This window comes from Anastrepha obliqua, chromosome 3 (assembly GCF_027943255.1).
Source record: "Anastrepha obliqua isolate idAnaObli1 chromosome 3, idAnaObli1_1.0, whole genome shotgun sequence".
Lineage (NCBI taxonomy): Eukaryota > Metazoa > Arthropoda > Insecta > Diptera > Tephritidae > Anastrepha > Anastrepha obliqua.
Window position 1 is genome coordinate 119,130,268 of NC_072894.1, and position 12,551 is coordinate 119,142,818.

At 37.1% G+C, this 12,551-nt stretch overlaps 1 protein-coding gene across 1 annotated transcript in view; it reads left to right on the forward strand.

The window, feature by feature from the left end:
* Window positions 1-932: 932 nt before the first annotated feature.
* LOC129241044 (box A-binding factor-like) overlaps window positions 933-12,551 on the forward strand; it is a 30,020-nt gene continuing 18,401 nt past the window's right edge. Inside the window, exon 1 of the mRNA XM_054877178.1 lies at window positions 933-1,291. Within this exon, the coding sequence (XP_054733153.1) occupies window positions 1,144-1,291 (148 nt within the window). The 5' untranslated portion in view covers window positions 933-1,143. The remainder of the gene's footprint in view (window positions 1,292-12,551) is intronic.

Genomic DNA, 12,551 nt, shown 5'->3' on the forward strand with positions numbered 1-12,551 from the left:
CTACTTCATACCATTAGTGAAAAAGAAACAACATACGATAATTCCAGTTCTTCTCGCCCCACCAGTTGCTATCTCTTTTACACCCATTGTGTGTGTCCGCTTGACGCAGGCCGCCATTATTCTTGTGCATTCAGGTCGAAAAACCGGTGGCGAAATGTAGGCGATGGTGGTGGTGGTGGTGGTGGTGATGGTAACATCAATAACAAAAGGCGGGCTTAATAAGAACAATAAGTGACTGTGCTGGCGTGTAGACAGTAGTGGGTTTTGTTGTTGGCCATTTGAGCGCGTGAGCATACAAAAGCACTCACTCAACCAACGAAACAAATTGGCTCGAACAGGTTAACAAGTTGAGGGGTTGATAGAGCGCTAAGACGGCTGGCGGTGGCGCCGAGCAGGTTGAGTCCATTGGAGCAACGCTGAGCCGCCACAACTGGTTGATGCGGAATTTTGGAATTCAGTGCGCCGAGTTCGGCTTTCGTGTGTGGATCGTGTCGTTATATCAAAATGATTTAAGGTTGCTCTGAGTGCAGACGTGTCATGTGAAATCAAAGTTAACAATAATAATAAAAACAAAAACAAGAATGAAAAGACACAAACAAATTAGAGAAATAAAGTACGTGCATACAAAATAACTGAGCAAAAAGCAAGAGAAAAAAGTGATTTTCTACAAAAGCTTTCTAAAAAGCGTGGGCAGCTGTGCAAATTTTTAATATATTAAAAAAAAGAATTAAAATAAATAAATAAAAATAAAAAAGAAAGTTGCTAAAACTTAAAGTCAAGTGCTTGAAGAAATTGCAAATAAGGGCAAAAAGCAGATAGCAAATCGCAAATGATCACAAAAATTTTAAATTTAGCGCACGCTTCCTGCTTTCGCTTAATTGCACTCGTGCATATGTATTGCAGTGTAACGGTGTACGTGCGTGCGTGTGTGTAGACGCGCTACCGGCTCCAATAATTGCTACTGCATTCACATACTTGCATACTGATGTGCATAATTAGTACATTTACAAAATTCTACATTCGAATTTTTGACGAACAACGTCAGCGTATTGCTCGGTGCAATATTGGACAAAATTTCTTTCAAAATATTTTACATACCCACACACCAAACATTTTTTTCATTGCTGCATTGCTCGCTTGGTCATGTTGATTGAACCGGGTATTAATCATAAGTTTGGACAATTAGCCGCCGCAAATACGAGCATACCAGCGCACTGGAAAATGGAACCACCAAGAATACCAGCCTTAGCGGGTACAGGTGGTGCACCCACCATACCGCCACCGTGCAATAGTAAGTTTCAGAAAATAATAAGAAAATAAGGAAAAAAGTACCTGCACTGAATTACTGCGAAAATGAGTTTATGCTAACTGTACAATTTTTGTGAATTTATAGTATGCATTCAAATATTATTAATACCAACTATTTAAAATTCGTGAACCATACGGCTGATTTCCGACGGAATTACTTCCATGCCTTTATTATCTACTAGAAATATTTAATTCGAGTTTCGGCGACTTCATGTCTGTTTTCTCATCAGCAGCTTGAATACACCTTACTTTATCATTAACGACACATACAGTTGCGCGCACGAGAATAGCAGTACCAGAAAAATTGTCGATTTTTTCAAAAAAAGTTTAATCTTTGATGCGACTAGAAAGTTTTGATTAATATTTTGAAATATTACATTATCGTAAACGACATATACAGTTGCGAGCACGAAAATAGCAGTACCAAAAAATATTAGATGTTTTCAAGAAATGTTTATTCTATGATGTGATTAGAAAGTTTTTATAAATATAAACACATTCGATATCGAAATCAATTCGATAACGAAAAACAAAACATTTTGTAACAAAAGATAGAAATTCAGTGTTAACATTAAAATAGTAGGGGCCATGTAAATAACGAAGTTTATGAAAAAACTAAAGAAAAAACTGCATTGACAAAATTTGCGGATACAAAGTAACTAATATTTATTTGAATTTCCCAATTGTTTATTACGGCAGCGCAATGGCGGCACATTAAGTCGGCCAATTGCTCACATCGCTGCTTCGGAGTCTTCGGCCACGCATCTTTAACCATTTCCCCCAAGTTATTGATTGTTACTCGATTTGGCATTATGTGCAACTTCCTTTAAGTCCACCCACTGATTTTCTATAGGATTGAGGTCGCTGGACTGAGCTGGACATTACATAACCTCAATTTTAATTGCGCGATATCAATCCTTGGTCTTTCGACTCTTGTGTTTAGGTTCATTATCCTGCTGGTAGACCCCTTTTATTGGCATTTCCTCTCGACAATACGGCAATATGTGATTCTGCATTATATCCACATAAATATTGGTGTCCAATGCCTTGGCCTTTTGTGTGAGGGGTCTGCGCAGTCGTAAAATGAGAAACATCCCCAAAACATTCCCTTTGAGCTTTCATGTTTAGCCCTCCCTTGAATACATTTTTGAAAACCTTCGGTTGGGCACCTGGGCCTGGCCTTTTTTTGTTCTATTCGAGGATCTTTTTTGAAAGGTTATATCCACAAATCGATAGAACATTTTAGGAAGCACAGGCTGGCTGATTTTCGCTGCCAGGTGTATATTTTGGTGTGGGGAGTGGCTTTTTCGTCTGGTGGGCGCTGCTAATCCACTCTCCAATGTCAGTTCACCTCTTTTTTAATTTGTAGGGCTGACTCCATGCGATTTCCTTTGGAGCAGATTGCAATTCTTCAATCGTCTTGTATGGAAGTTGTTTTCGTTTTCCTCCTCTTTTTCCGCCTTTTCCACAAATTTAATTGCATTTTGCACAAATTTGATTGAGCTTTGCTCAACATGGAAAAATATTTTGTTATTCTGTGTTATAATGATATTTTTAATATAAATGATCGGATGTTTATTTCAATATAAAAAGGAAAGTATGCCGTGAATAGTGGAAAATAACATCATAAAAAAACGTCAGCTGGGCTTAAACTGGATAGCCAAAAAAAGGAAACTTTCACTACTTTCGTTATTGGGATCATGATCGCGTGGGACATTTTCTCGCTGTGTTTAATTTGTACATAAGAGACATACCTGTGTTTCGTTATAATCTTACTAACCTGGGTTGGTGCGTAACTATGTCGTGTATAGCCTCTCCAACCAAACCGTCTGCGTTTGTTGGCTATGTTGGCTCCTATACTGAATAAAATAATGAAGAAAAAAATCCCAAACGAAGTTCGAAGAAGGACAATTCAGTTTTGGGGGGAAAGTTGACATCATCTGCCATGCAGATTGGACCTTATATTCTTTGTACAGGGTCCGGAAATCGAAGTGTAACTAATTTATACCGCACGCGCAGCTGAGGCGTTGGCTAAATGACAGTCCAGAGTATTGTTTACAAGCGCGCGGGGGCATTTTGCAGAGAGTGAACGCGAAAAAAGGAAATCAGTAATGGATTTCAAACGAAATATTTGGCTAAAAAATCACAGCCAGCGATAGTTCGTTAGCTTGAGCACCCTAAAGTAAATAGCGTTTTTGTTTATCGCACCATTACTCTTTACAATGATACTGGTATCAGCGTCATGAACGTCATGAAGGTGGTCACCAAAAGACTGCAACGTCACGTGAAATGGTTCTAAAAGTGAAGAAGCAATCAAGTTGCGAAATCCCCGACGAAGCGCCAATCAAATGGCGAAAGAACTGAAAATATCTGACCGCAGCATCCGCCACATACTGAAAAATTATCTCAAAGCCAAGCCTTACAAGATGCAAAAGGCGCATGATCTCACACCAAAGCAGCAACAAGTCAGAATTGAGAGAGCGCAGGAGTTGCTTCGTTTGTACGAAAGCGAGCAATTTCCGAACATTGTGTTTTCTGACGAGAAAATTTTTTCAAATTGAGCAATTGGTAAACTTCCAAAACGATAGGGTTTATTTGACCGCTCGTTCATACGAGAATCGATTGGCCACCAGGGCGCATCACCCGCCACATATAATGGCTTGGGCCGCTGTAACCGCAGATGTGCGCTCTCCAATCGTTTTCATCGAGATTGGTGTCAAAGTAAATGTGAACTATTATCGGGAAAGTATTCCGGAGGTTTCTTGAAGTCGTGGGCAGACAAACATTTCGGTGACAGACCGTGGACGTTTCAACAGTACTCCGCACCGTCTCACAAGTTCGAGTGAACCAAGAATGGCTAAAAACAACGTTCCGAACTTCATAAGGTCCACACAATGACTCTCAAATTCACCAGACGTGAATCCGATGGACTATTTTCTTTGGACCATTTTTGAAAGCAACGTCTGAAGTAAAAGGTTCAGCAGATTCGAGGCACTGAAAAAAGCCATTGTCCGCAAGTTGTCGTTTCTGGACCATTTCAAGGCCATAGTCAAGGCAAAAAGTGATCATATTGAGCAAAAGTAAATTGATTCTTAATTTGGTATTATTTTCACACATTTTTTACTTTGAATTGAATAAAAGCTAAACTAAATTTATGGCCTTTTTATGGGGACAGATAGCTGTAAACGGCCATATTTTCCTTGATTTTCATTAAAATTATTTAAAATGAAGAAGTCTATATATATTTTTTTTTTTTCAAAATTAGCATACAGTTTATTTATAGTATACATTACAATAATATAAATTGTTTTTTTTTTAATCATTTAAAATGGTGGATGTACACTCAATTCTTCCAGGAAGGTCGCAGCGGGGCTTCTCAATCGGCCTGAATGACCTGAAGACAAAAAAAATTTTTGTTTATTAAAAAAAAAAAAATAATTGGCACGTACACTTCTGTTAGGTGCTTGGCCGAGCTCCTCCTCCTATTTGTGGTGTGCGTGTTGATGTTGTTCCACAAATGGAGGGACCTACAGTTTCAAGCTGACTCCGACTTTTGTTTATTAATAACATGATTTTTATATGAATTAAACCAAAATGAAAAAATTAAAATAAAATTCGCGGAATAAAATGCTTAAAAAAATGAATATTGGGGCGAATTTTCCTACTATTTTTGCTTCGAAAAAATTATTTTTTCGAAAAATTTTCAAAAGCTTATAAATTCACATAGAAAGGAATATCATAGAAAAGATGTGTGCAAAATTTTAGATCGTTCAATAACTTTTCGAGTTATCGTGTACGTCAATTCGAAAAATATAGTTTTGAGAAAAACGCGTCTAAAGTTTGAATACATGAAAATTCCTCTCCCAGCGCTCGAACGCAATGAATAGAGTCATCACGGTTGACGATCTATAATAAAGGGTGGTTAAATTTCAAAGGCCGATGTTATAAGAAATACTTAAATTTACGTTCTAAAAATTTTTTGACATGTTCTTTAAGGATTATATTAACATTTTATGAAAAAAACACAATTTTTTTTCGATATTTTACAGGTATCCCTTAATTGGTTACACTTCGAGTGTCGGACCCTGTATTTATAAATGATATTTGTAATAAGGACATTGATGTTTTAGCAATAATATTGACTTTTTTTTCCGAAAGAGTTTTATGATTTTTATCATCTCCTATTAAAAAAATGGGCAATAATGGAGAATAATAATTTTAGTACAATAATATATTTTCTTCTTCTTCTTCTTCGTCTTTATTTTAGAATAATATCCCGTTTTACTACATTTTTTAAATCAAAAAGAGAAAAACCAAAATATAAATTCAAAATAGGAAACTTAGAGCATATCAAAAAGTCATGTCTCGGTTGAGCTTGAGGTCCAAAACTCTCGCCATTGGGGGGCCGACTGGCTTGTCTTCCAGTGCTTTTCTACCATAACAATTTTTGCTATACGTTGATCGCCCATCTTTTGCACATGATAGTTCCATTCACTCCACCTCTTTCTGCTCCAATAGATAACATCTTATGCGCCGCATATTTGTCGTATATCCTCATTGCATATCAAATCCCAGCGGGTGAATTCTACTATGGCGAGTAGCGTGTGTATTTAAGTTCGCAGTTCAGTTTTCATATCCACTATCGTCCCAATACCACATGCATGTTTCGTATGTATATTCTAACTTTTCCTTTGGTGATGAGGTGTTTATTGCGGCATATGGTTTCTTGCGATGGTTTCAGAGCTCAGCTCTGTATGGGATGTTATTTTGGCACCCAGGTAGTTGAATTTCATAACCTACTCAATATGTGTACCGTACACTGCAAGCTTGCACCTCAACGGCTGTCTTGAGATTGTTATAGATTTTGGTTTTGATGCGGATATTTTAATGTGGACGATGTCTGCCGCTTTTTGGAAGCTGTAAAGGAGTCGTTGTAGGTCGTATTATTAGATAATGAAAATGCGTCATCCGCATAGCAAATTTTGTTATTTCTGTTTTTAGTTTGCTTTTATAGGGCTTAAGCTATCACCTTCCCTTAGCCCAATGGTTATTTTGCCGACTCTTATGCTTGTTGTGTTGTTAGTGTTTAGATTTTTAATGTCTGAGATGATTCTGTTGCTTATGTTATGTTTGTGCAAAATTTCAATGACGTCTTTTAAGACGGCCAAACACCTACAGGAAGCGCACACGACAATTATTTATTTATTTATTTCATTATTTTTGTTATTTTTTTTTAATTACTTGAAGTTTTAGAAGACTGCAGCTGATTATATAGAGTGCTTCCTGCTCATGTTTTTGGATGGGACCAAAATAGCTACTTCTGCGCTATCACTAACTTAGGTGGCCCGTTTTTCTGTTGTTACTTCTTCGCGTTTACGCTAGTATGAGGGTCGTTTGAAAAGTCCGCGCAAAAAAAAAAAAAAATACTTAAGACTCATCTCATTTTTCATTTTTCGTCATAGTTTCCTTTTAGGTTTATACACTTCGTTCTAGTTTCTTGAGCCCCTCCGCATAATAGGATTTGTCCAAGTCGGAAAAATAGCCATTCGTTTCTGCAATCACCTCCTGGTTTGCATAAAATCTTTTTCTCGCCAGCCATTTCTTCAAATGTGGGCACAAATAGTCAGTGATCCAAATCTGGAGTATAGGGGAGATGTGAAACGAGCTGGTGCGTTGTCGTGACGGAAAAGGAAAATCACTCGACTTACACGATTCAAACGAATGCCCAATACAAATAAATATACCGATCTGGTTGAAACTTGGTGTGTGTTCTTCCGAGAGATTCTACTAACTAAACATAGCCTCGATATGCGCCAGTAATGCCATCTCTCTGACTTTGCACAGACTTTTCAAACGACCCTCGTAAGTCATGTAGCGCGCAGCACAAATTTCTCCGTCTTCTGCTTTACAAATATTTATCCACTTTGAGTTATAAATGAGTTTCAAAAGGATATAAATGAGTTTCAAAAATACCAACCAGCTATCTAGAATTTTATTGAGAGTGCATTGGGCCAAAGAAACGTCCTCTCAACTAAGTTTTATAATAGGCGAAACGCTAAACGGATTTTTATTTGGCTACACCTGCTTTTCAAGCTCCTCTAACAAATATTTTAAAGCAACTTTTTTAGTACTCTGTTTATACTTCTCAAGTTGTAAAGACGAGACATTAATGGAAACTTCAATGAAATATGTTTTTAGTACCCTTAAGGGCAAACAATCGGAGAAAAAGGTAACAATCTTCCACTTCATCTGTGAATGGCCTGCCCTATGGAAGGACAGACTGTTAACCCTGGGCAAACCGCTGTTCGAGAGTCTCGAACAACTACCTGGCTTAGATACCAACAACCTGATAAGGTTCCTGAACCGCACAGACTGGATATAGTCATGCCCTCAACAACTGTTAAACAAGTTGGTAACGACGATGTGGCAACAAAATGGTGCGGAAGCGCTAGTTGGATTCTGGATGAATCACCACTCTAACCAACCAACCAACCAACCCTTAAGGGCTATAGTCATTCAATTGGGTTTGCTGCATTGCGAATACGCCTTCCTAAATCTTTTTGTGCTTGTGTTTGACACTCCAATTCAGCAGGTTTTTTTGGCCTAAAAATAATAATCTAAAGTTTTTTTGAATAACGTTTTTGCTAAATAAAAATAATAATGATTTTGAGTGATGGAAATCTGTATATGGATCTTAAAGCGCTCCATTGTTTTTCCACAAGTGTCAAATATGATTGACGAACACGGTAATTTAGAGAAATTATAAATGTTTCAATAGGGTGATTAATTTTGCGCCACCTATTTAGGTTGGTACGTGATTATCAGTCGGAATTCAGAGAGAACGTAGGTTGGAATCTCGTTGAGAGACCAAAATGAAGAAAAAGTTTTTTCTATATTAATAGCGGAGGCAAGCCTCCGAATGTATTTCTGTCATGAAAAAGCTCCTCATAAAAAAATATCTACCGTTCGGCCTCGGCTTGAAAATGTGGGACCTACATTTGTGGAACAACAACAAGACGCACACCACAAATGGGAGAAGGAGATCGGCCAAACACCCAAAAGCGGTGCACGCGCTAATTATAAGGTTGTCAAAAAAGTCTTGCGGTATTTTTATTGAATTTTCAATTGTTCATAAAATTGGTTATAATAATGCGATTTAAGTCAAATATATATATTATTTTATATATTTTTCCCTCTTTTTCGACTTTATTCGAAACAATTTAAATTTCCACATAATTAACACCTCTTAAAACTGTCAAAAATGCAGAAATCAGCATTTCCAAAGTTCCAATTTCCTGCTACCAATATTTCAGAGAAAAATCTTCTCCCCAGGAATTCTGAAACGGAGGATACTTTCTAGAAAAAAAGTTAATACACGAGAATACAGCTCTCTAGGAAAATTGAAAATTAGGCTGATTTTTAATTCCCTATTTTTTAATATTTACATAAAATCTTCAAAATTTGTGCGACAACAACTGTTTTTGGGCCTCGAAATTCTAGCTTATCAAGATTTATGTTTAAGGCACAAATACCCATAATGATCATTTATTCCCTGTATACAAAAAAGGAAGATTTATATATTTATTATTAAAAAAATTAAAGGGAGCCACTATCGAACATAAGAATGGAGCATTAGGCGCAAGAAAAAAAAAAGATATTCAGAGGTAATTCGTTAAAACTTTTTCCACCAAAAATTACCAGCACTACATTTTCTTCGAGGACTATGCTTTACTTACACTAATGCCAACAAAATAAAAAACATCATGAAATAGAAAATTAAAGCGATCACAATGGCGATTTTTCGTATTGGTTTCTACTACTGAAGTTTTACGATAAATGAATTTCTGCAAATCGAAGTGAAATAGGATTTTAATTATTAGGGCGGATCGATTTAAAAATCGCTCATTGCTCTGTGAAAATCGTATTCTAGGGATCAAAATAAGAAACTTTGCCGAAGGAACCATACCTCTAAAACGAATTCTGATGTCCCCCAATTTGGGTCGAACGAAAAATCCCACTTTGACGAATTTAGAGTGCGCCAATCGAGTCCAAATGTATGACCGACCCCCACTTACTTTGGACGGCCGATCCACCCATGCCAGTGGCACATCCCCTGGGGGGTTCCCCATACAATCATTTCAAAATATCACCATTTTTGGCCTTTAGATGAGAAAAGAAACTAAAAAGTTCGATCCAAATTGGGGGACATCAGAATTCGTTTTAGAGGTATGGTTCCTTCGGCAAGTTTCTTATTTTGATCCCTAGAATATGATTTTCACAGAGCAATGGGCGATTTTTTTTGCCTCCCCACAAATCGACCCATCCTAAGGATTATAATTTTATAATTTACCAATTTTTAAATTCATTCAACTATCGACCTTTTATCTGAGTAAAACTTTAAATAGAGTCTTTACTATGTACTTTAGAAATAACGGATTCCTTTCGGCCAGGTTGCGCATTTTGCACTACCACTAAATTGAACTATCACACATTTTTTAGTAGTAGCTATTGTTAAATAAGGGTTTCATTATCACTAAGTCTTCAGTTTTTCAGTGCTTAATCTGTTGCTTTAAATATTTAGTGCACTCTACCTAAGCCTGCTTCTGACATATCTCGCTCAAAATTCTCAAGTAATATGGGAGGTGAATGCAGTTTTTCCTCACTAGATAGAGCGCATAGTAGGAACTGACTTTTAGCAGAGAGTATAGATAACAGTATTATTGGTATACCTTCTTGCGCGCTTTGGGAAAACTGTACAAGCCCTTCAAAAAATAAACAACCTTTCGCAATTCTTTAATTAGGGATATTATTTTATCAAAGATATTCTTCCTACCTTTTGGGCAATTTGTGAATGCCTGGCTAAGAAAATTTATTTTCTTTTGAAGCAAAAATATTAATTGACGGAATCTGTCGCTTATAGCTCTTTTATAAACTCAAACTACTTGGTCTTTACTCTAGTCCGTTAGACCTCCCCTTATCTCTAGGTTAGAATGCAAAGAGTTATTTTTGAAAATAGTACTTCCAACGTAATTCATGTTGCTCCAGGAGTTCAACAGGGCTGACGCCTTACATCGATTATTTTCCTGCTATTTATTAACAATTTTTCTACTGTCACAAAATTTAACATTCTGCCGATAATGTGAAACCACTTTTCGATCGAAGAACGGTATTTACTACAAACAGAAATATGTACTTATAAATTATATGGTTAGTTGGTGGAACTAAAATTATAGGCAAAAAATATTAAGAGATGCAAAAAAATGTGCGTTTCATGAAGTACTGTTCAGCTTCTTATGAAATACGCGATTATGGTATGAAAAAAGTATATGACTGTTGGTTTAGGTCTTGAAATGCATATTAACATTCATGAATTTAATCTTTATAGAAGATGGCGCAAAATTAATCACCATATTGGACGATTTATAACTTTCGCAAATAGCTTCATGCGTCAGTCATATTGTTCACACTTGTGTATTAGGCAGCTGCAGTATACAAACAGATGTCTACGGAGCGTGTAAAGCTCAAAATAAAGATTTCCTTTATTCATTTATTCACAACAAAAAATTGAATCACAAAACAAAATTTGATGATTAATTTTGTGCCACCTTGTATTATTAAAGTCATCAACTCTTGCATTTACAAAACTGTGTTCAAAATGATCTACTCATATATGTTACTAGTGCGACCGATACTCGTATTCTGATGTGGTTCGATCGTCTGGAACCCAAGTTACCAAATTTACATAGATTTCCAGCTTATCTTCAGCTTATATCAAATTTTTTAACTCCATTTACTAAGTTCAATCTGTCGTACATAACACTCAGTATAGCATTTAATTCAAATTGTGAAACGATGACATGTGAAAGAACTCCCAACAGAGTCCATTACTTAAAGTCTACGTTTTAAAACTTTGTGGCAGATCAGTAGGCATACAAGTTTTAATGCGTGTGACGTTGGTCTGGTGTGTTCGGTTTGACACCCGAGGATTTGAGTGGTTACCAAGCGGGTTGCTATATCTTATGATGATGTTGCCAATTTCTTCATGTACCGAAAGTACTTCGAGATCACTATAAATTATGATATATCGTTGCAGGCAATCTATGGCGCGTTGGCACACATGCGCAGCATTTTTGACTGGAATCTATGTATGATGTCAAAATTTTATTTCGAAGCTGAGCCCCAGATTTGCACTTCGTATGCCCATATTGATTTCGGTATTGCTTAATTGCACTGATATTTGGCCAAGTACTCAATAAAGGGAACGAAGTTTTATTCCCAGACGCCGATCAAAATGAATGCCTAATTACTATATTTAGCGTAGTCCGTTTGGGATATCTTGCAGTTGTTAAGATGCACGTGCAGATGCAAGTTTGAGCGGAGCGTGAAAGTTATTTGCGGTGATTAGGTGCAAATAAGGCAGACCACATTCCAAATTTGCGCCTCATAAGACAGCCAAACTAGGCCCAAGTCTCGAAAGGTATCGCCACACATCTGCCTCATTAGGCGCAGGTTCGAAAAGCCGAACTTCGGTAATACTCCGGATGCCCTTCTACAAATCAGTTAAGGATTCCAATTTATGCGTAAGTGAGACACTGCCACAGATTTTCGTGACCACAACCAAATTTGGTATTGTTCTGGCATGCCAATCTTTGCCTTGCCTAACGTGGGCCTGGTAAGGTAATAGTGAGGCGTGCCTCAGTAAGGCCTGCCTAACTGATTCTTCGGCATGCCTCATTGTAATTCTAGTCGGGAAGTTCATCTGCTCGACGGTGGAAGGATGTTTCCTGAATCCAAAATGATGCGTAGGGATAAAATTTCTTTGTGCAATTATAGAGTTGAGCCGGTTCGGTAAAAGTTTTTCGAAGACTTTCAATAAAATAGGAAGCAGACTTATTGGTCTATAAGAGGAATATGTCCGATACTTTCCATTGCACTGGCAAATTATCGCATTAAATATTACGTAGATACGTGACGAACTCAAAGCCGCAAGTAGGTAGTGCCTTCAGTACTTTGCTCATTGTGAGATCGTTTCACGGTGCTTTAATACTTTGCATAAAGTGCCTTTTATTTTCTTCCAAGGATCGGAAAATCCAAGGAATCGGAGCTTTTGCTAGGAGGGATTTTGAACAGTATTTTTACTATTTGCCTTTTTGTTTTTTTTTTTTTTGTTTTTTTGTCGGGACAACTTAGCAAGTGCAGCACTCAGACATTAATTGAGTCCATTGTACTACACTTGGATTCTC